The sequence below is a fragment of the Hemicordylus capensis genome, chromosome 4, assembly GCF_027244095.1.
Source record: "Hemicordylus capensis ecotype Gifberg chromosome 4, rHemCap1.1.pri, whole genome shotgun sequence".
In the NCBI taxonomy this organism is placed as follows: Eukaryota; Metazoa; Chordata; class Lepidosauria; order Squamata; family Cordylidae; genus Hemicordylus; species Hemicordylus capensis.
The window spans coordinates 54,072,457-54,097,393 of NC_069660.1; the positions used below are offsets into that span (position 1 = coordinate 54,072,457).

The window sequence follows — 24,937 nt, forward strand, 5'->3', positions numbered from 1 at the left end:
CCTAGTTGCAGGGCACACGTTCACCTTCACCTGATCTGAACATAACAACAACCCTGCTGGATCAGGCCCAAGGCCCATCTAGTCCAGCATCCTGTTTCACACAGTGGCCCACCAGATGCCGCTGGAAGCCACAGGCAGGAGTTGAGGGCATGCCCTCTTTCCTGCTGTTACTCCCCTGCAACTGGTACTCAGAGGCATCCTGCCTTTGAGGTTGGAGGTGGCCCACAGTCCTCCGACTAGTAGCTGTTGATAGACCTCTCCTCCATGAAGTTATCCAAACCCTTCTTAAAGCCATCCAGTTTGTTGGCTGTCACCACATCTTCTGGCAGAGAATTCCACAAGTTGATTATGCACTGTGTGAAAAAGTACTTCTGTTTGTTGGTCCTAGATTTCCTGGCAATTTCATGGGATGACTCCTGGTTCTAGTGTTATGTGAGAGGGAGAAGAATTTCTCTCTATCTACTTTCTCCACACCATGTATGATTTTACAGACCTCTATCATGTCTCCCCGCAGTCATCTTTTTTCTAAACTAAAAAGCCCCAGGTGTTGTAGCCTTGCCTCATAAGGAAGGTGCTCTAGGCCCCTGATCATCTTGGTTGCCCTCTTCTGCACCTTTTCCAGTTCTGCAATGTCCTTTTTTAAGATGTGGTGACCAGAATTGTACCCAGTACTCCAGGTGTGGCTGCACCATCGTTTTGTATAAGGGCATTATAATATTAGCCGTTTTATTTTTAGTCCCCTTCCTAATGATCCCTAGCATGGAATTGGCCTTTTTCACAGATGCCACACAATGAGTGGACACTTTCAACGAGCTGTCCACCACGACCCCAAGATCCCTCTCCTGGTCAGTCACCGACAGCTCAGATACCATCAGCATATACTTGAAGTTGGGGTTTTTTGTCCCAATGTACATCACTTTACACCTGCTGACACTGAACCGCATTTGCCACTTTGTTGCTCACTCCCCCAGTTTGGAGAGATCCTTTTGGAGCGCCTCACAATCTGTTCTGGATTTCACTACCCAAAAGAGTTTGGTATCATCTGCAAATATGGCCACCTCACTGCTTACTCCTGCTTTTAGATCATTTATGAATAAATTTAAAAGCACTGGTCCCAGTACAGATCCTTGGGAGACCCCACTTCTTACTTCCCTCCATTGTGAAAACTCTCCATTTATACCTATCCTCTGTTTCCTGTCTTTCAACCAGTTTGCAATCCACACATGTACTTGTCCCCTTATCCCATGCCTGCTAAGTTTCCTCAGGAGTCTTTGATGAGGAACTTTGTCAAAAGCTTTTTAGAAGTCCAGGTATGCTATGTCAACTGGATCACTTTGATCCACACATTTGTTTACACTCTCAAAGAACTCCAAAAGGTTGGTGAGGCAAGATTTACCTTCGCGGAAGCCATGCTGGTTCACTCTCAGCAGGCCCTATTCTTCTATGTGCTTTACAATTTTATCCTTGAGGATGCTTTCCATCTATTTGCCTGGAATGGACGTTAAGCTAACCGGCCTGTAATTTCCCGGATCACCCCTGGACCCCCCTTTTGAAAATCGGTGTTACATTTGCTACTTTCCAGTCCTCTGGTACAGAGCCTGATTGCAGGGATAAGTTATATATTTTAGCAAGGAAGTTGGCAATTATACATTTGAGTTCTTTGAGGACTCTTGGATGGATGCCATCTGGCCCTGGCGATTTGCTAGTTTTCAGTTTTTCCAGACAGTTTAGAACATCATCTCTCGTCACTTCTATCTGGCTCAGTTCTTTAGCCGCCATCCCCGAAAAGCCTGGTTCAGGAACAGGTATATGCTCAGTATCCTCTGCCGTAAGGACGAATGCAAAGAACTCATTGAGCTTCTCTGCAACCTTCATATCCTCCTTAATAATCCCTTTCACTCCCTCATTGTCTAATGGTCCAACTGCCTCTCTGGCAGGTTTCCTGCTTCTGATGTATTTAAAGAAGTTTTTGTTATTCCTCTTGATACTTTTAGCTAAACGTTCCTCAAACTCTCTTTTTGCCTTCCTTATTGTCACCTTGCATTTCTTTTGCCAGAGTTTGTGTTCCTTTCTGTTCTCTTCATTTGGACAGGCCTTCCAATTTTGGAAGGAAGTCTTCTTCCCTTTTAAGGCTTTTTTGACGGTACCTGTTAGCCATGCTGGCATCCTCCTGGGCTTAGTGGTACCTTTCCTCCTTTTGGGTATACAATCTAACTGGGCTTCTAGTATTGTGGTTTTGAGTAAATTCCATGCCCTCTGGAGCGAAATGACTCTCTTGATTTTCCCTTTCAGCTTTCTTTTCACCATACTCATTTTAGAGAAGTTTCCTCTTCTGAAATTCAGTGTCTGTGTTAGACTTCCTTGATGATTCTCTTCCCACATGTATGCTGAATTTGATGGCACTATGGTCACTGTTCCCTAAAAGGTTGATGACACTGACCTCGCATTATAAGCTGCTCTGCAACCTTTTTGATTTTAAGCGCCAGCAGTCTGGTTCCATCTTGGTTCAAGTGCAGCCCGTCCCTTTTGTAGAGGACTTGCTTTCCCCAAAATGTATCCCAGTGCCTAACAAATCTAAACCCCTCCTCCCGGCACCAATGTCTCATCCACACATTGAAACCTCTCAGCTCTGCCTGTCTCATTGTACCTGCGTGTGGAACAGGTAGCATTTCTGAGAATGCAACCCTGGGGGTCCTGGACTTCAATACGCGACCTATCAGCCTAAATTTGGCTTCCAGGACCTCCTGACTATATTTCCGCACATTGTTGTTACCGACGTGCACCACGACAGCTGTCTCCTCCCCAGCACTGCCTAAGAGCCTATCTAGACGCTGCATGATGTTCGCAACCTTCGCACCAGCCAGGGAAGTCACCGTGCAGTCAACACGTGGGTCACAAACCCATCTCTCTATACCTCTAATGATCGAATCACCCACTACAAGGAGGCCCCCACCCCCCAGAGGAGTATCCCCTGTGCGAGAGGATATGGGCTCATCATGGAAGGGGTCCCGTCCAAAGGAGCATTTCCCTCTTCCTCAGACTGATGTCCTCCTTGCCCGAGACCTTCATTCTTCCTGACAGCAGAGGAGCTACCAGCCCTGGAGTGGGATACCTCTACCACATCCCTGAAGGTCTTGTCCATATGCCTCTATGAGCTTCTCCAGATCTGCCACCTTGGTCTTAAGGGAATGAACTTGCTCCCTAAGAGCCAGGAGCTCCTTGCACCGAGCACACACCCATGACATGGGGCAAATAGTCATACATGTGGCACTCTGTGCAATACACTGGGAAGTGCCCCCTCCCCAGCTGACTTTCTACCTTCATACTGTTTTTGTTGGCCATTTACAGTATTTAGAGATAGTTTATCAGAAAGATAGGTCTTAGCTGTAATGTTGAGTTATTTAACTGTCCAAACAGCCTTTCCCAAGAATATGAGGGAGGGATTTGTACTTACGTTCTCTTCTCCACCAGGCTCCTTGTGATCATCAGGGCTTGTTCCAGGCTCCCCTGCACACCTCCCACTAAATTCCTACAAAACTCCAATGTCCTGTTTGCTATGCTCTCGGGAATTCATCTCTTATGTAGAGAATAGTCTTCCAACTGAGACACAGGTTGTGAATCAAAGGAATGAAGGGCCTCCCCCAGCCCTAGCTGACTCCACCTCCTCTAGGCAGGGACAAACTAAAACACTGGAGTTTGCTAGTCCTGACAAATGCTAAACCTGGCAAATCTCTCTCTCTCAGAGAGAGAGAGAGAGAGAGAGAGAGAGAGAGAGAGAGAGAGAGATTTATCCCTTAAAGAGAAAACAGCCCCTGAAAATCTCCCCTCCTCCTGTTAGTTAGTTTGAAGGGCGGGGGGGGGGGGAAGGCTAGATGTTTAGAAAAGCTTGCTCACCTCCTGAAGCTGTCTGCTCTTCACAAAGTAGTCTTCCAACTCTGGACAACAGGACCTCAGGACTCCACAAAGGGCTGCAAAATCTCATCCTCTGAGACAGCGTGTTTGGAAGCAGGAGGGTTGCAGGGATTAGTAGAGGGAGAGGTGTCCACCAGAAGAGTAGTTTTGTGGGGCCAGCTTCCTATGGATACTAGGCAAGCTGGATAGCTCAGTAGGACTGATTCAGAGTGACACGAAAAGCTGGACACCCCCAGTTGAAATGGCGGGTGCACAGCAGATCGTCCAAGCTGTTAGTGATTTCAAGTGCTTTGTAGGTTGCAAGAGAGCACAAGGAGTGCTCAATGGAATCCCAAGTGTAGCACACGATGGCGTATACAAGGCAGCACTGGTTGGAGTCCTGAGTGAGAGGCACAGGGGAGCACTTGTTGGAGTCCCAGGAAGAAAACCCAAGGGAGCACACTGGATCATGTAACTGGGGATACTCATATCCAAATTCATATCCTGGGGCAGAACTCCTACTGCCCTAATTTCCTGATCAGAAGCACCAGGATGGACCTTCATGGAATGCATTGTTGCTGATTACTCTTCCTGAATGTAACAATGTGCCTTCTGTAAGCAAGGCTATTTGTGATTAAAAAAATAAGAGTATGCAGGTGTGTGAAAGAGTATCTGTGCCTGGACAGGCTCTCCAGTAATCCTATCAATCATTTCAATAGATACACCTCTGGGTCTACGTTACTGACTCATCCTCTTTGTGATATGGAGACCACTGCTTCACTACTGTATTTACTTTTCTTCCTGCAGTTCACTCTGAGTGCAGAGTGGCCTTGGTAAAAAGTTAACCTTATTTAACTTCTGGGGTCTGCTTAGATGGGGCGTGCATCTGAACCCCATTCCAATTTGCTTTGTTTGCAGCCAAATCTAGGGGTGACCATTGCCAACTAAGTGACCTGTCCCCATGCGTACCATAAACAGAGAGCACACATTGCTGTGAAGCTCCTGAGCATATCCAAAGTGCAATCTCCGAGCCTGGAAATGCCACTGCAAACAGGGAGGCTACTGGGAGCCGGACAGAATAAGCACAGCTAGCTAGCAACAAGCCCTTTTTCATGATCACGGAGAAAGGGCTCCATGCTGCAGGGGAAGAAGCCTTAAAACGTTTATTATCCCCCACAGACAATCCTGGTCTTCTTGATGGGTGAGTGGATTGCTCGCCCAGACATTTGCTGGCTGCTACTGGCAGCCAGGAGGTTTGGGGGCCCGGAGGCCCCCAGAACTCCCATAATGCATGTGCAAGTACGTGGTGCATTATGGGGAATTTCCTGACATCGGGTGGAAGCCCTGCAGTCTCCCAGTCCCAACAGCAAGCAGCTGGGGCTGGCAGATAATCAGCAAAATGGGGTTAAGAGACACTCGCTTTCCTAACCCCGTTTAAGAGGGTGGCTGGCTTGGATGGTTTGCCGCTGAAGTGCCACCAGGATTAGGCCCAATCCCGGCAGTTCCGGGCAAGACTGGGCTTGGATTTGTTAGCCCGGTTTTGCCTGCACGTGAGAACAGCCTCTGTGTCTGTGCTCAAGTCTAGCAAGGCAAGAGCTCAAAGAAAGAGGCCAAAAACCTAGGAGGAAAACCTGGGTAGAAGTGATTGTGTGAAAGCAAGGTAGGAGGAAAAGCTACCCAGGTTTTCCTCCTAGCTTGCTTCCACACAATCACTTCTGCCCAGGTTTCCCTCCCACCTTGCTTCCACACAACCGGAAACTGGGAGCACACAGAGCTCTCACACCTGGGCAGAACAAAGTTTTTGATTGTGTGAATGACCTCAAGTAGTCAGTTCTACATGATCTAGGGGTTGGGTTTGAAGGGTTTACTTTACAGGCACACACTAAGATACTATCGTGCTTGTTTTATCGCACACACACGCTCCAGTTACTGGGTGTGCTCTAAACATGGTGAATGGTGTAGAGTCGACAGATTGATATGAATAGAGACATGGGGAAATGGAGTGAGATGGGCCAATGTACCAAAATTACCAGTCTGAGCAGTAGAGCTGAACTTGGTTGCTCATTTCATACAGTTGCAAAGGGTCAACAACATCAAGACACCGCTTCTGTGCAATGTGGTTTAATAGCACAGCTTCAGTCTAGCCCCTGTAAGGCTTTATTGTCCATGTAATTTGATCCCCACCCCACCCCGCAGTTGCTTCTGGATAGCATGCAATAAAGAGTGGGCACATTTGGCCACATTTAAATATGAATTCTGCACTACAGCAACTTTTCACTTAAACCTGTTATACTGAACTATTAAATATACATATACATATACTCCAGAACTGACCATTTGTGTTTCTTCAGGAATTTCTGGGAATAGTTTTTGGCACTGCATAATGCTGTATCACATGAACTTCTCAAGGGATGTACAATAAATTATGTTACGGGTGGAAGTACTAATATGCTTCAGGGAAATTTGAAATCATATTATTACACAGCCTTCACTTTCCTATGTCCTTTTGCCTTATGGGTATAATATGAAGAAAATTACCTCAATTCCAAAGTTGGCATCTACAGACAACTCACTTGCTTGTTATCCTACTAGAAATATGTCTAGTAAAATAAAATATCATTGCCTAGAAAGAAGGATTTTGCCAGAAAATAACATTTCCTGCAAGTCAAGACAGACCTCCTTTGTAAAGTAAAACCTTATTGACCAGAAAGCAGAAATTTGCTAACAAATAACTTTCCTCACAAGAAAAGGCTGCTTTGGTCTTTAAGGGAAAAACCTTATAACACCCAGTTTCATTCTGTCACCCTTCTGTGGTCAGCTATAAATAGTTGAGCCAAGGCTTCATGAGGTCACTCTTGCTGCACCTGTATCCTCAGGGTTACTGACCTGCCACGGCACCCAGAGTTTTCAGCCAGCCAATTCCAAATTTTGCACATGCTCTCTTAGAGTGCACCCAGACCACTATTACGACATACAGTCCAAGCCAGTGAATTGCATGAGGAGGTGGGGTGCAATCTACACATTATATGATCTGTTACCATTTAGCACTCCACTTCAAAGTATTTTCCTAGGAAATCTGTTACTTCATTATAGAGGTACAAACCTTTCCACAACTAATCTGTAGTTGCTTGCACTATCTTCCTAGTTTGCCTTTTCCGCTTTCATTTTCAGAGGGGTTCCACCCCCCACCCCCCTTTTCTACATTTATCTTTCTATGGTGAATTCAAAATTTATTAATGGCTTTAAAAAAGAAAACAAAAAAATCCTCCAGCCTGCAATTCCAAGAGGAAAAATCACATGTGTAATATAGGAAACACATATCCTATATAATAAAAGGCTAAGTGAGTGGCCGTGGCTTTGGAACGTTGGGGATCTGCGTCCCTGCCTCCCTGGGCTGTTCTGGGCCTGCGCAAAGCGCAGGCCCAGAAGAGCCCAAGGGACACAGGACCTCAGACACCAGTGTCCCACAGCCACGGGCGGCCATTAGCCGGTGTGTGGTGGCGGGGGAAAGTGGCCGAGGCGGCGGCGGAGCCGCCGCCTCAGCCATGAGCTGCGGCACGGCGAGAGGAGGCCGAGGCAACCAGAAGCGGCCGCCCTGAAAAAGGCGAGGGCAATGGCGGCGGGGGAAGACCGAGACGGGGGACAGGGAAGCTGGGCGAGGTGGCGGCAAAGCCGCCAACGAGGCCCCCGCCCGCTCACAGCCGTCGCCGCCTGCTCACCCGCCCTCCCAGCTGCCCAAAATCACCTTCCCCGCTCCCCCCCCAAAAAGATTAAGGGCCAAAATGGCCCATGAGAAGGTCGCCGCCCCCGCCTATCGCCCTCCCAGCTGTTGAAGACCACCTTACCCGCTCCAGCCCGAGGGAAAAGAGAGGAGCTCACGAGCAGAGCTCCTCTCTGTGCTAAGTCACTGCTCAAACTGCCGCTATGGACGCAAAGGACGCCTATTGCGTCCATTGCAACAGTATAGGCAGCAGCTTAACACAGAGAATAGCTCTGTTTCTGAGTTCCTCTCTTCTCCTTCGGGCTGGAGCGGGTAAGGTGGGCTCCGGCAGCTGGGTGCGCAGGAGGGCGATAGGCGGGGGCGGCCACCTTCTCATGGGCCATTTTGGCCGTTATTCATCCACCCCCCCCCCAAAAAAAGTAAAAGCAAAATAAGGAAGAACAAAAACAGAGAACAACAACAAAACAAAAAACAAAAAGAGAGAGGGGACAAGGGTGGGGGGAGAGACAGAAAGAGAGAGAGAGAGACAGAAAAGACGGGATAGAAAGCTAGCGCCCGTTATCATAACGGGCTTAAAAATACTAGTTCTTCAACAAGCTCTTAAGAATTCTTTTTTAATTCTACTTGACTTTCAATTGCTGAGTTTTAAGAGGTTTTAAATTGACACTGTGCTGGATTTAACAATTTTGAATCTTTGAATTTTTTGTATCTTCTTATGCTAGGAAAGGTTTCACTATCATAAAAACAATCCCATGTACAAAGATATTTTATGTGAACTGAATGAAATTCAGAAATCAACTCAGCCTTTGGCTTTTCTCCTTTAATTTTTGTGGGTTAAAAAAAAAAAAACTATTGTAAAATTTGTGGTGGAGTTCTCTACCATATTATTGTTCACCACTTTGAAAAAAGACTCCATTTAAAAAGTGGGTTATGAACATATTAAATAAAATACACTCATACATAAAGATACTGGGACAGTGAGGGACAAAACTGAAATGAAATGCAACCAGTGCCCTGCATAAAGAGCAGCTTGGCAGGGCAGACACCCAATCCGGCTTTCCTTATCCACACCTCACGGCTTCTTTTCCGAGGTCTTTAGCTGATCTTTCCTGAGCGTATCAGCTTCCCTGAAGAAGTGGAGTTTTGGCCAAGGCATGGAACAACGCAGATCCCCATCAACTGCAGCACTTCCTCATGAATGGTGGGACCTGCATCTGTAACAGGAAAGGAGGATGTCTGTTCTTTCTGTTACAGATGCAAGCCCCACCTTTCATTCCAAAAATACCAAGCTTTACTTACAACTTGCCATTTTATTTATTTGTTACAATATTTACATTCCATGTTTTGGGGAGGGGGGTTTGTTTACCAAATGCACGTTTTCTGTACCTGTATACTCATTGTATGAGTGTTCAACACAGTGTCTGAACAGGGCTCCAGAGTCCCATAAATGCTAGAAAAGGTTTAAAGGCGAATATATGCACCCTTCAATGCACCCTTACTTCCTAGTTGCTTATTGTGGTGTTCATGTAACCAACTAGGGCCCCCGTTATCACTAGCGTTGGGGCATATTAGGAATTGTTTTACCAATATTATGCACTTGAGCAGATGTTCAGGGAAACAGTAGCCTAGTAAAATTCATCTCACCACATGGCTGGATGCTACAGATGATTAATTTTTCCAAGTGGTTACCTGCATGTTATGAAAAGTGATCAGGAATGAACAGAGAGCCTGTATAGAGTGCTGAACATGGACTAGAAAAACCTGGATGAAAATCCTCACTTACCCTGAAGCTCACTGGGAGACCTTGGGCCAGTCACTCTTCCTCGCCTTCACCTGTATCACAGGGTTGTTGTGAGAATAAAGTCCCCATAACAATAGTGATAAAGTCATCTTAAGCTGATCTTAATTTTAGTCCGACTCTTATTCTTATTTTGGTTATTTGGAACTAGTTTTATGTTGCATCTTTATTTTAGTGATAGTAAGGTTTTGTGAGTTTATTGGCTTAATGTTTAAAGTTACTGTGAACCACCTTGAAGGTCTCAGTAAATTAAACATTATAAATAACTTTTTAAAATGGGAGGCAATTCCATGCGTGCAGTTTGGCAACACAGCAAGTAAGGTGGGTGCTAACTGAGCAAAGAGGCACCTTTCAAAGTGGTGATTCTCTTTAAGAAGCGGGAGAGCAACTAGCCCCATTCAATGTCAGCACAACAGCCCTCCAGTGGTTGCAGCTGGTATCCACCTTATGGTTTTTGTTTTGTTTTTAGACTGTGAGCCCTTTGGGGAGAGGGAACCATCATCTCATTATTTTTCCTATGTAATCTATTTTGAGAACTCTTTTGTGGAAAAGTGGTATATAAGTAGTTGTCGTCATCATCATAGTAATGCAAGACAAAATGTGTGGCAAGGTCTTCAGCTGCTGCAATGATTCTCTTCAACAGTGCATACATTAGGCAGGGATGGAGAGTGAGAAGCAAAGTGTATTTGGATATGGGACAGCAGGGGATCTACATTTCTCAGGTCACTGAGGCCAGGGTATCGCATACAAACCGTCTGAGGACCAAGGAGATTATCCAAAAGGAGACATCCATGAACTAAATAGTTCGCTTATTAAACCTGAGTTGTAAAAATTGTCTGTATTATCAAGGAGCCTATTGTAAGCACACTGTGAGCTATGTAGATTTACATGTTTCTTTAAGAGAAGATAAGTATTAGTAGCACAGTAACAGTGCAGTTAAGATTGGGTGTAAGGCACCTGAACCTGACGATGGGAATTACGTGCAGATCACAGTCTGCACTGATGTCCAAACAGCACAGACCTGGTGCCTTCTTCTGCCCAATCTTGCAGAGATATCTTCATGCTTCCATGAAGGAAAGTGTTGTGCCCTCACCTTCCTTCAATTCTCCAGTCAAACAAGCTCTTTCAGCTGCTTCACTGTCCAGTTTGCAGATCAGAACTGGAATGGCTCCATGGCTCTGGGAAACCATATTCACAGCAGCTTGTAACTTCGAGAGCACACCTCCAGTAGTATCATGTGGTACCACCGATGTGCGCACAGGTGGCTCCATATTTCCAGAAGGGTCAACGATAATGGAATCCACAAGCCTAGCACCTGTTCCAGAATAAATACATGATTCAGAACTGGCATCACAAGGAAGCACACCTCAGAATTCAATATGCAAAAGCTAGCCCTAAAAAACAAGAATGCTGCAACATAGAAATAACCATTAATCTTTAAATTTCACAAATGTATATTATCTTTCAAAGACAACCACCAAAAATGATAACCCCTGCTCACTTGGTAAAGAGGCACCTTTTAATGTGGTGATTCTCTTTATTTAGCAGGGGGAGAGTAACTGGCCCTATCCACCCCCAGCACAGTATCTCCAGTGACTGTTGCTGGTGTTTATCTTATGTTTCTTTTAGATTATGAGCCCTTTGGGGACAGGGATCCATCTTATATATTTATTTATTTATTTATTATTTCTCTATGTAAACTGCCCTGAGCCATTTTTGGAAGGGTGGTATAGAAATCAAATAAATAATAAATAATAATGATGCTGATGATGCATATTACTCAGCTTAGAGCCCCTTCTCCAATCACTCTTTAAAAACATAAATGTATTCTCATAAATCACACACTTGTAAGAGGACATCTTTTTATTATTATTATTATTATTATTATTATTATTATTTCTTGTTTACACAGTCAGACAGGTGTTATTGACTGGTTTGTTTTATCCAGACATCGAGTCCTTCCCAAGGACCTGGGATGCCAGAATTTTATTGTCAATGGTTATAGATATCGTCGCAGAATATAGGCTGTTCCCAGTAAAGCTGCTTTTTGTAATTGGCTGATGGTGATTTCTGTGGCCCCTATGGTGTTGAGGTGCTCTTCAAGGTCTTTTGGAACTGCACGCAGGGCAACTTTATTTGTTAGCCACCCCATAACAAATTGTTCTCTGGGTGGCTCACAACACAAAAGCAAAAACACCCAATAAAAACACAACACAAAGCAAACAACAACAAATACAGTATAAAAACATTTTTAAAACTTCTTTAAAATCCATTTCAAAAATCACATTTTAAAAATCAAATTTAAAAAGCCTGAGTGAACAGAAAGATCTTCACCTGGCATCTAAAAGAACAAAGTGATGGTGCCAGGTGAGCCTCACTGGGGAGGCTATTCCATAAACAGGGTACAAATGTTAGGTACAAGAGCTGCAACACTCATTTCTGATAAAGACAATGATTAAGTTATCCAGCGCTCATCTGAGATCTCATTATTCACTGGTCATCATAAACTGGTCATCAGCATTGTACATTTCTGACATTACCATTGCAAGGCAAATCCTTACTGACTGACAATTATAGGCTGAGCTGAAAGGGACAGGAAATATTTTCAATAGTGCCAAAAAGCTCCACCACAACAATTCTGGTGATTTCTCAGGAGGTTGTTGCAAAAATGTTTGAATGACAGTGATCCCTGACTAGCTAGGCTTTCTCCTGTGAGCAGTAAATAAAGTATTGCTTTCACTCTAAATGGATTTTATTTGTCCTTCGTGATATCAGCACATAAGCTAATCTGATTGGCTATATAGTCCAATACATTTGTGGTGGCAGTCAGGCTTGAGGGAGGACTAGGCCACAATTAGAATAACTGCTTGGAGAGTGGGCTTCTCCAAATAACGAAGAAAGCTTGGGAGGATAGGGGCAGAATTTACTGGACAAGAGAGGAGTAGGGGAGGTGTGTGTGTGTGTGAGAGAGAGTTCAGTTCTTCCCTGGAGGCCTCTGAAAGATCAGCAACTACTGTAGGAAAAAGGGAGACTAACACCTTGGGCTGAGAATTTCTTTACTGGAAGTTCCTTACCTGGAAGTAAGTTGGAAGGATAGGGACCAGTTTAGCTAGACAAGTCGGGAATTTATTTTTGTTTAAGCACTTGGATCTGACTGCATGGTTCTTGTAGTTCCTGGGGAAAGGTTTTACTTGAATGGAAGCAGCGACTGTTGATGTCTCTATAATTTTTTTATCATCCAATTATTAATAAATCATTGCTGATGTTATTATAGAGTGTCAGTCCTTATTGGGTCCTGCCCTAGTAGGGTTGCTATATTCAAGCTCTCCAAATCTGGGCACCTCAATTTGCATGCTATGCAAATTAGCTTGCAAATAATTTGCATGTTGTGCAAATTTATTTATTTATTCATTTATTTATTTGCTTTTTATACCGCCCTTCCAAAATTAACTGATGCGCTTTCCAGTTGACTTGTATTTGCTGTGGATATCAATAATAGTCGGGGAGGATCTCTTTTCCTGACCATTTATCTGAGCATTCAACACCCAGACTTTATATCCCAACACTTTCTTATATACAAATTCAGTTTTTAAACCTTGTCTAATTAGCTGCGTACAGAGCTGTCATGGATTCCTCACCAACTGCAGACTATCATCCCACTCCATTTTCCAGTACCAGAATATGCTATTTATTGGTGAATAAATACACTATTTATTGGTTTAAATATGCTAATTTACTATTACATTTATTGGTGAAGATACCAGATAAGATTGGTGAAGACACCAAATCAAAGCTCATGCTGAAGAGCAGTGCTGAGTTCATTTTTGTCACCACTAAATTCTACAATTGTTCCTACAAAACTGGTGCTAGGGATTAAGGCTTTCATGCTTGAGCCTTATCACGGTCACCATTTCCATAAAATGAACAAAATGTAACTCCAAAATGACTCCTTTTGATTTAGAATATTAGTATGGGCTGGACAAGAGCAGGAAGCAGGGAGAATTCATGGTGGCTTAAAGCAAAATTAAAACACACACAAAATAAATAGAAAATAAATATCTATAGAAAATAAACTACACTAAGTTTGAGATACATAGCAGCAATAGAACAAAAAATACAGTAAGCTTTTCAGTTAAGGCTGCAATTATATGCACACTTACCTGGGAGAGAATCTGATAGAAACCAGTGATATTTACTTCTAAGTAGGCGTGCATAGAATGCATTGCACTATAAAGCCATAAACCTTAAACATTACAATACACAGGTAGGCAGTGATTTGCATCAAAATCAAGCTATCCTCTCAACTGCCCTATAGAGATGCTCTGCTAATGTGGAGGAGGGGGGACTTATTGGCTATATTTGCATGTAACGGGGGACTGGAGTTTCAGGGGCCTGAGGTTTCCTTACTGTTACATCTGAATGTGTGCAACTCTGGTCCCGTCCCTTCTGTAACCTGAGGTTTCACTCTGGAGACTCCGGTTTGAACCCTTCGTTTGTAGTGAGTTTTGCTGCTCAAAACCAAAGGTCCACAGAGCCTCTTTTGTGTCCAAATACAGCACTGGAGGCTGCATTTGGCCGGACTGGAGTTGAGGGAGGAAGCTCATTCCTCTCTCCCAACGTGATTGGCTGCATCGGCTATCCTTCAAGCAAGAAGGAAGTCCGCACAGCCAGTTCCCCCTCCTCTCTGCAGTCTTGCTGAATGCGGTCTTGCTGACCAATTGCTACTTTTGCAGTGAAAAGGAATTTGAGAGAACTTTCTGTTCATCTCTACAAGCTTCTAAATCTTCATCTAAATCATCAGCATCTCCTAGTTTATAGGCCATTCACTGAATGCCAGTCAGGCCATGTTTTGGTCACTATCTAGTCAGTTATGCTTTAGTATTCTCATGCAGAGGTGCACTTAGGTAATCTTGGAGCATGGACCTAAAGGCATTTGGAGGCCCCCCTTGCTGCCTCCCCCTGCAAGTTAAGCATCATCCCCCTACAGATGTATCAAACACAGTATTTTTAATATGTGGATTCTTGAGGGCATAAACAGCAATTGAGCTCACAAGAATGTAAGAATATAAAACAGGTATATTTACGCAAATATGCATTAGCAGAAACATTTCAACATGCAACTTTACATATTCCCATCCAACATATTTCTTTCCCCATTCCTCCTTCGGTCTCTAAAGCTCCCAGCACAGGTCATAATCACACTCTGCAGCCTGGCACAGTGTGGGTCAGTGGCGACCACACACCCCAGGACAGACTAAAGAGGATTTGGGGCCCCCAGGGCTGTGGAGGCCTTGGACTTCGACCCCAAAGTCCAGCGGTAAGAGCACCACTGTTCTCATAGTCTTTTTAAAGCCCATGTTTCTTTGTAAATCTTTCAGTCCAATGAAAAATGACATTAATCACATCACTGACCTTTGCAGGTTATTTTTTCAAGCTAAAAAGCAACTGTGGGGAGGGGATTAGGACTGAAGTGAGGGGAAATGCGTTTTAAACTCTTTACCTCTGTACCACATTCCCCTCCTCCAAGGTAAATAGAAACTGTGAGGGGGCACAGTCATCAAGACCAGAGCATAGGAGGTAAAGAATTAAAGACACCACAACCTTGGAGCTGCTGTTTCCTCTTGGAAAACAAAAATGCATAGGCTAGTGATGTGATTACTATCACACTGTCAAGCTTTGATCTGGTTCTGTGACAGGCCACACCTAGGAGTGTCTGACTGTGGATTAATAAGGGTCAAATGGAATGGAGGAAGTAGACATAGCCAAGATAGACAAGGGCCAATTGGGAAGACAAAGCCAGAGACAGAAGATGTGGTTGAAGACAGATGAGCAGTCAAAGACTGATTTATGCAGATGAGATAAGGCAGAGCAAAGCAGGGTGAGGTGGGATATGTCTGTGCTACTGTAAGTTGAGTTACATTGTGAAGACCAAGGAATCAAGCCTGGAGAAATTCTTAAATGGGGCTTTGATTCCTTAGGTCACCTGGGTTGAAGAGCTGCAGTACTGGTCCTGGCCATTATAAAGGTAGCACTGCAATGCACCAGAAAGCAGGCTAACTCACTCTGCCTGGCAGCTGCTATGGCAATGCAGGAGGCAAGGTGCCTGAGCCAGTGTCCTTAGTCCATGGCCTTTGGTGCATTATACACATATAGTTTGGACTATAGTTTGGTCTAAGACCTTGGACCTTAAGCTCAAAAGAAACTGCACATTGGAACTGCTTAAATATATATCTAAAGCTGGATTTCATGTATTCTACATGTAAGTATTTTACACTGACTACAAAAATGTGTGCATAATCACTAAATTTATGGCTGGTTTGGAGACTGGCTTGTTTTGCCCATGGTGTTGCCATATACTGGGGAAATTGTGATATGCCTACATTTTGCATACCTGGAGTGTCAGGTGGACAACTGTAAATTCCTTTCACATCTGTGAGAAACACAACTCGCCTAGGAGAAAATTCCTTAGCTAGAACCTGCAGGAGGAAAAAAATGAACATCAACATTTATGAGGCTGCCTTGTGCAGTCAGCCCATTTGCCAATCTAGTCTAGTTTTCAGGAGCTCCCAGAGCTGGAGCTGGATGCCCTCCATTTTGTGCAGGGCTGCCCGATATGAAAAGCTACCAGGATTACGGATTGGAACATCTCCCTGGACAGTAAATGGTTCCCAGGCTCCAAGGTGACTCCTCCCATGCAGGCTGGCCATTGACTGCCTTCAAGAGGTTTGCAAGAACTTTACTTCAATAGAAAGCAGGCTAGGACTTTGCTTTGACAATGATAGTCCAATGATAGACAATGATAAGCCAAGAGCCAAGGCTCTGGCTCCTGGCTTAAACTCCCGCTTCCTGGCTCCCACTCAAGAGCTGCCTACAACTTGGTTCCGACTGATTGGTAGCTAACCCGGATGGATTTTCGGCACTCTATTACAAGACTGGTTAAACCAATAACTCAGTTAATGAATGAAATAATACACTGTCATAGTATACCTACCACATGGCAAGAAGCCTATATTACATTGATTCATAAAGAGGGACAAGATCCAACACACCCTGAATCTTACAGACATATTTCACTATTGAATGTGGGTTATAAACTCTTTGTGGCAATTTTGGCAGCAAGACTGAAGAGATTTTTAACAGATATAATACATCCTGATCAGACTGGATTTGTTCCAAAGAGATATATGAAAAATAACTTAATATATTTTGAATGCTATTGAGAATATCACTGCAGAGGGAAATAAGGCAGCGATGGTTTTTCTTGACGCTGATAAGGCCTTTGACAATTTGGAATGGCAATTTATGTTAACAGTGCTTGAAAAGATGAACTGTGGGTTAAATTTTATTTCCTGGATTCAGAATATTTACTGGGAGCAGACAGCAAAAGTAATAGTGAATGGGGCAATATCTAAGACATGCACTATAATGAAAGGAACAAGAATGGGGTACGCATTTTCTCCTTTATTGTTTATTCTGGCTTTAGAATCATTAGAGCAAGAGATATGGCAAGAAGAAAGAATTTTAGGAATTAAGATGGCCAGGCAAGAACATAAGATAAAGTTATATGAAGATGATGTGGTACTTACAATTGTCCAACCAAAGGTCTCACTAGACCATGTAATGGAGAAAATTCAGCAGTATGGGAAGGTTTCTGGATATAAATTGAATAACAGTAAGACGCAGATGATAACATGGAATATTAAAGATGAAGAGTGGAAAGAATTGGAAGAAAGAACAGGAGCCCAGTTCAGTGTTAAACCAGTAAAATATTTGGGGATTAATGTAGCGGCAGCTAATAAAGACTTATTCAAAAACAATTATTCACTGACATGGAAGAGTATAATGGCTGATCTGAATAGATGGAAAAAGTTAAATCTTTCATGGCTGGGAAGAGTATCAGCGGTTAAAATGAATGTTTTACCTAGGATTAACTTCTTATTTCAAATGTTACCAATAAGAATTGAAGAGAAGTCATTAAATGCAAAGACAGATCAACTCTTTTATTTGGGCAAATAAAAAAACTAGAGTGAAATTCAAAATCATGCAAGATGCAAGAGAATGTGGAGGACTGGTTATCCCAAATTTGAAATTATATTATAATGCCAGATGTTTAACATGGATTACAGAGTGGATTAAAACTCCATATGGATGGATTACAAATATGGAAGGGTCAGATATGATCAATGGCCTACATAGGTTTTTGTGGACAGATATAAAGAAAACGAATGTAGAAATTAAAAATCACCCTATTAGGAACAGTTTAATGAAGGTATGGGATAAGTACAAAAAAAAAGGATAAGGAAGGAATTCAGGTCGACGTATATAGACTATATTGAGAATCTTTGTAATTGCTGGGTTTGATTGTCTTGTTTCTTGTTTCTTCTTTTCTTTTTCTTCTTTCTCTTTGTTTATATCTTTCTTAAAACAATAAAATAATATTGCAAAAAATAAAATAAAATAAAATTTTAAAAAAGAGAGGACCTTCCTGCCCATGAGATCTTTTATGTGGAGATGCCAGAGATGCAACTTGAGACTTTCTGCAGACAAATAATGCATCCTACCACTCAGGTATGACTAATCATACATAAGATCTGAAGGTCACTTCTCATATTACATTTATTCTACATTGTGCTCCAGTTTCTGAAGAGCCATTAACAATTATTGCTAAAATGGCTACATATTTATCTTTCTCAGAGAGAAGTGCCAGAACTGTAAAATCTGACTCATAAGAACCTAAGAACAGCCCTGCTGGATCAGGCCCAAGGCCCATCTGTAGTTAAAGAGTAATTGCTAGGCCTGTGCACATATTCGACTTCGAAGCAGTGAAGCCAAATCATTTGAACCTCGCCCCTGACTCTGTGTGAAGGAAGCCGCTCCCACACTTGCTTCCATACAGAGTGGCCCATGCACAGCACTAGGCAAGGCTGTTAAAGAGAGCAGAGCTGCGGGAAGCCATGGTGATATTATGGAAGCCATATGATGGTTCAAGAGGAATACTGGGAAATGTAAAGCTCTATGGGGAAAGCACTAGGAAGGACTATATTTCCCAACATTCCATGCACACTATCCTGCATGAATTCACTGGGGCTTCCCATAGCTTTTCTCCCTTTTAATAACTCTGCCTGGTGCTGTGTGCAGAAGCAGGGGGAGTGGCTAGTTTCACATGGCCAGGTGCAAATTGGCACTCTGAAGTTGAACTATCTCTGTATATTGTCATTTTCATAAAAGATTGACCCAAGTTCAGCTAAGGAAATGACATGCACAGTATATTTTACAAAATGTAAACAATATGTGTAGCATCTATATATTTAATTCTCTTGGGACTATGCATGCCCAGGATTTGGTGGCAGAACTCTCGTGACACGCTGTGAGAGTTTGGGACTGAGGGAAATGTCGCTTGGGGGTTGGAGGAGCCTGGAGGAGGAGGCCGAGGGGGTGCCGCTCCAGCGGCTGGGGGCAGCTAGTGAGGGGTGGCAAGAGGAGAAGAGGCGGCACAGCTGAGAGGAGCCGGGCTGGGTGGGTGGCGGGCTCCTGAAAATGGCAAGGCGGAGGCTGGCGCAGCAACTGGGGCTGTTGTGGCGGGCATGGGGGCTGAGAGGGGGGGAGCGGTGGAGGAGGTGGCGGGACCTAGCAAAGGAGGCGGCCAGCGGGCAAAAATGATGGGGAATAGATTGGGGCGGAAGGGAGGGGGAAGCAGTGAGGAGAGACTAGCGGCGCAGATGCTGTGCACTGGTTCAGCTAGTTGCTTATTAATGAGGCTAATTAATTGCTTCTTTTGGTAGTTTTGCTTAGGAACATACAACCAGGCAATCTGAAATCATCTTCTTGTCTCTTTTTGGCTGGTTCCTATGTTGGAGAACATTTGGCCCAATTAGGAATCTGGAACCCAGATGGATTTGCTTAGACACGGGTAGACTATTCACAGCTGGGTTGTTCAGGGGCAGAGCTGTAATTGGACACATGGGTTCAAAGAAACTGTGCGCAGCTGCTGCTGGGACTACCACATTCGCCACAACGGGTGCCCAGCGGTGGCCCCCTGCGCCCCTTCTCTCTTCACTGTATATGAAGCACCACATTTATACCTGCTGTGCGTGTGCGCATGGTGGCAGCAGCCATCATGCTGTGCCTACCACAACTGAGTGGTAGGCACGGCACTCAGTCGCCGTGCCAACTACTGAAATGGCTGCCGTGCATGCATGGTGGCCAACTGAGCAGCAGGAGCAGGGTAGCCTACTCTGGGCTGCTCTGTCAGGAAGGCTGTCACAGTTCATGCCACCACCACATGTGTGGTGGGGAGAGAAGGGGAGCTGCTGGCGGGGGCAGCCCAAACACGGGCCACCTATTCCCTCCCTATGCTACTGGGGTTGTTAAAGTATTATCAAGCCCAGTTTGACGATCCTGAACAAAAAATTCTCATTCTGAAGTATCCACTACGACGACGACGACTATTTATATACCACTCTTCAACAAGATTCTCAAAATGATTTGCATAGAAAAATAAATAATACATATCTTTTGGAGAAATCTGATATTTGTGATATAATATTTTATGTGTATTGTTTCATTTTTATAATTGTTAACCACTTTGGGTGTCCTGTATTTGGAATGGAAAAGCAAGATAGGAAAATATATACAGCTTCAAAGACTACTGAAAGATTAGGCCTGGAAACCACTCATTTCTTGGAAGAAAAGGTGGGGGGCATAAAAATCCAGGCATTTCCCATTTAATCCATAAGAGAATATCTTTGCAAGATGCTTGGCATATATTAAAATTGGGATCAAATTGAGAATAGACAATGGCTAGCAATGAAAATGTCCAACAAGGTTTGGAATTCTCCAGTAAGGCAATACCCAATGCTATTATTGCTAAGAATGAATGTGAACCCCGCCCTCCCCATCTCTCACCTCAGTTATTGTATCTCCGGATAAAATACAGCAGTGCTGTTCCAAGTCCAGGGCACAATCACCATGTAAAACTGGAACATAACCAGAGTGCAAAACATCCTTCACTGCAGCAATGCCATCTTCACTAACATTCTTGAATGCTGTTTTCCAGGTTCCAAAAGGCTATTAGAAAGACAGCAAGGGCAAACAATTCTGTTTGTTTTGATCATCTAAATCAGTATGCAGTGCCCAAACAATCATTCAGAACATGCCTGTGTTAGATCCAACTTCAAACAGAGAAATGAAACTCCATCGTTGTCCCAAAAGATCACTATTCGCTAACAAGCAATCTACCCACAGGTTTCCCAGGACCTGCTGAGGAGTCTCAACCCAGTACTTGAATTACCACAAGTTAAGAACTTCATATTCATCTAACAATATGAAGCTTGTGATCAAACCATTCCATACTTAATGAATAAAGACACTTTACAAGACAGAATGCCAAAACTGAAATAATTATTATGTATAAATTAAGGGGGCTATTCCCACGATCAGGAAAAATCGGGCTAGGAAAGCCTAGCCCAATTTTTTCCAATCGTCAGAACCACTGGGTTCGGCTGCAAGCCCGGTGGTTCTAGAGCGGGTAACCTGCTCAAGAACCCCTGCCCCAAAACCAGGTTTGCGGAGGGAGCGCTCAGCAAACCTGGTTTCCTAGATCGTGAGTAGCCACGGCGCGACTTCGTGCTGTGCCCACTTACCCCGGAGGGGAAACAAAAAGCTGCCTCCTGACTCCGGGGGTCTCCCCAGTATGCCCTGCACGCTTCCTCATACTGGGGCTTCCAGGCGCCACGCAGCCCCCGAGCTTCCCAGCACCCGCCGGCTCCGTCACGGAGCCGGCAATCGTGTGGGTGGCCGATCCGGCCGCCCAGAGCTCCCTCCACACTCGTCTGCAGGGAGAGCGACTTAGCCCGCTCTCCCCGCAGTTTGGGAAAAAGCAGGTCTCACGGACCATGAGACCCACCTCTAGGTATATGAAAACCAGGGATTCATGTTTAATCAATTTAATATGCAATTGCTAATTAAATAAGTTGCTTAATCAGCATGAGCCTGTGTTAATTGGTGGCACTTAAATTAATGCTGGCAGTTAGTTACCTTGTCTTTTAGAATGTTTTGGTTCTTATATGTTACTATAATTACATGACACAAAAAAAATTAAAGATGGCGAAGCTATTCTCAGAATCACTGAAAAGCAGGCTAAGGGAGCTTAGCCCACTTTCCAGGGATCATGGGAACCACCGGGCTCAAAGGTGAGCCCGGTGCTTCCAAGGCTGCTAGCCTGCCTAATTACTCCTCCCATTAGATGAGCGCTCCATTAACCTCATCTTTTTGCTTGTGTGTTGCCACGGTGTGCAGCAACACACAAGTAGACCCCTGACCAGGAGGCTGCAAACAGCCACCCAGGCTCAGGGGTCTCTCCAGGATCCCTCACGCGGCTCCTGATCCCCGCAGCCCCCACCGGTTCCATGACAGAGCTGGCAGTCGTGTGGGCAGCTGATCTGGCCGCCCAGGGCTGTCTCTTGATCATCTGCGGGGAGAGCTCTCCCAGCAGAAACCCCTCCGGAACCTGCATATGAGCAGTTCGTGATCTGTTACACAATCGGCCCCCGGCCACGTCTTTGCTGTTATAACTGAGCTCTTCCACCTCCTTGCAACAATAATGTAATCAATTTGATTTCTATGCACTCCATCTGATGATGTCCATGTGTATAGGTGCCACTTTGGTTGTTTGAAGAATGTGTTAGCAATGAAGATATCATTGGCTTGGCAGAAGCTAAGAAGTCGTTTTCCTGCTTCGTTTCTCTTTCCTAGGCCATATAGGCTGACTGTGTTTTCCTCCTTGCCTTTTCTAACTTTGGCATTCCAGTCTTCAACCACCAGCATTATATCTTGTTTGCATGTTTTGTCAATTTCAGACTGGACTTGAGCATACAACTCATCAACTTCCTCTTCTTCTGCATTAGGGCATAGACTTGAAGAACTATTGTGTTAAAGGGTTCTCCACAAAATCTAATTGAGACTAGGCAGTCACTGACCGCATTGAACCCAAGTACTGTCATTGCTATATCCTTCCTGACTATGAAAACAACACTGTTCCTTCTTTGGTTTTCATGTACTGAGCAGTAAACGGTATGTTTTTCTGAATGAAAGTGTCCCATTCCAGTCTATTTTAATTCACTGATGCCCAAGATGTCAATCTGTAATCGATTCATTTCATCTTTCACTGTGTCGAGCTTTCCCATATTCATGCTTCTTAAGTTCCACGTTCCCATTGTAATTCTGTCTACGCAGCTTCGGATTTTCTTTTCCCATACAGCAACATCAGCTGCTAGACGTCCAAAAGACTTTAGTCTAACCGCGTCATAATCACCATCGGTACTCTGAGAGATCCTCAGCGATTCCTCAGTAGCATGTTGAGTACCATCCCACCTGAGGGGCCCAGCATCCGGCACTACATCGACAATCATTCCATCTTGTCTATCCATGTGCTTTTCTTGGTAAAATATAGGAGTGGTTTACCATTGCCTTCTCCCACGCAGTTTGAAATGATGCCTTTGTCGTTGTCACTGAAGTGATCGTCTGCCTCTAGCACCTTCCTGTATCGCTGCTGCCCAATATAGGTGCCTGCTTGCTTTAGCTGAACAGCTGGGATGACCTTCGTGCTTTGGGTGACCCTACTGGGAGTATACCTCCCGGCGTACTTCGCTCACCCCTCCCAGTAACACCCCCCGCCACGATGAGGCAGCATAGCAGGACTTGGGGGGGGACTTGCAGGGTGGGGGGACTTGCTTGTGGGGGGACTTGCGGGGTGCATTCATTTATTACATTTTAATCTCAACCTTCTCCCAATAAATACGGGGTGGCATACCTGGTCTCTCCCATTTTATCCTCACATCAATTTTGTGAGGTAGGATAAGAGGCAGTGATGGGTCCAAGTTCGTCCAATGAGTGCCAGGGCTGAGTGGGAATTTCAACCTGGGTTTCTCAAATCCTAGACTGACTCTCCCACCACTACATCACACAAAATAACAGGATGTTTCAACAGTTGATTTCGGGCAGCTTTAAGATTTGCATCTACCATAAGAACACTCCATGTTTTCCTTTCCGCTCAAATGCTTCTACCATGGTAGTTTCTTCTCTAGGACGGCATCGTAACCTCACATAGAAAGGAGCCAAACAACAGGTGTCCTTACCGAAATGCCCACTGCTGGAACTCCACAGCTTACCAATTGTTCCGTCACCAGATGGTTCAGCTGAGAAAAGGGAAAAAAAGTGACTTTGAAACCTAAAAAGCTTTCCTGTCTCAGTTTTCTGTACAGTACTCAGTTTGTAATAAATATTAGTTTGGTAACAACGATCTGGACAAGAGGGAGCAGGGGGCGGGGTGGAAGAATGGAAAAGCAACAAAACCAGACATGTGCATTGCTGGATCCATTTCAGTTTCATATGGAACATCTGGAGGCACCAGATTACCTTACTTTGCATTTGATGCCGTTCTTATGCTGCTCCCACTCCCAGACATACAACAGACCAGGCCAATCATCAAGAATGGTCTATAGATACGATCTAGCTCTGAAAGCAAACTGGCTTAAGCTGATCTTTTCTGTTTTCAGTCATCAGGACATTTTAGAGCATAATGACCAGAACAGTGGTGGCCAACCTTTTTTTTTGGCAAGTCTGCCTAGAGATGTGAAGGACTGGAAAAAGACAGAAAGAAAAACAGATTTTTAAAGGTTTTTTTCTAGGGGAAAAAAGTGGTTTTTTGCAGGCCTTCCCATCTCTAAGAGGCTGTTCTCACAAGCAGCTAAGACCGGGCTAGGGCAGTTAAGCCTGGACTTGGCTGCCTATGAGAACCGGCAGAAGCTGCGTAGCTTCTGGCAGTGCTGCAGTGGCAAACCAGCCTACAGAGCCTACTGGGTAGTTGAGGTTAAGGGTGAAGCACACCCTTATCTTGGGCTAACTACTCATGTGCAAGCGCCAGTTGCTCCTAGCTGCTACTGGCAAAGGAGCAGGCTCCTGGCTATTGACGGCGGGATCCCCACAAAGCACTGTGCACTCACACAGTGCATTGTGGGATTTCCAGGGGCTGGGATGACATGTCCCAACTCCCGCACTGTTTGGGACAGCAGTGGGCTACCTGGGCATGTGATCCGTGTGCCCTGACTCTTCCAGATCCAGCAGCCAGATAGTCTGCAGGGAACGCAAGCTTCTGCTGCCTTCCCCACCACCCACCCTAAAGCCCTCTCACGTGATCATGAGAAAGGACTCGAAGTCTGCCAAATGTCAAGTACCAGGTGATTTTGCTCCACTGAATGGGGAGTTGGAGTGGGCCCTGGGACAAAAAGTGAAGATGGACCCCTGCTCCTTCAGGCAGGAGGGGGAGAACAAATCCAGTGGGAGACACTCTCTCCCTCTGGGGACCAGGGACATTTGTGCCCCCCGCCATAACTATGCCCCTGCTCCACTGCATACTACAGTAAACATCCACTCACTCACCCCACACCAAATCCATTGGGGTGGTTTTGATTCTAGTCTTCTGAGCTGGAAAAGCAGGCAGCAATGTCAATCTAATTTTGCCACATCCA

At 44.5% G+C, this 24,937-nt stretch overlaps 1 protein-coding gene across 3 annotated transcripts in view; it reads right to left on the minus strand.

Moving 5' to 3' along the window:
* Window positions 1-8,212: 8,212 nt before the first annotated feature.
* The window catches only part of LOC128323006 (uncharacterized), a 72,614-nt gene continuing 55,889 nt past the window's right edge, over window positions 8,213-24,937 (minus strand). Inside the window, exons 4-8 of one of the 3 annotated variants that reach the window (XM_053245466.1) lie at window positions 23,546-23,605; window positions 20,316-20,477; window positions 15,802-15,886; window positions 10,504-10,725; window positions 8,213-8,826 (exon numbers count right to left, since the gene is read on the minus strand). In XM_053245466.1, the coding sequence (XP_053101441.1) occupies window positions 8,708-8,826; window positions 10,504-10,725; window positions 15,802-15,886; window positions 20,316-20,477; window positions 23,546-23,605 (648 nt within the window). In that variant the 3' untranslated portion in view covers window positions 8,213-8,707. Of the gene's footprint in view, window positions 10,726-15,801; window positions 15,887-20,315; window positions 20,478-23,545; window positions 23,606-24,937 lie in introns of all 3 variants that reach the window. The other 2 variants (XM_053245467.1, XM_053245468.1) reach the window with 2 other exon arrangements.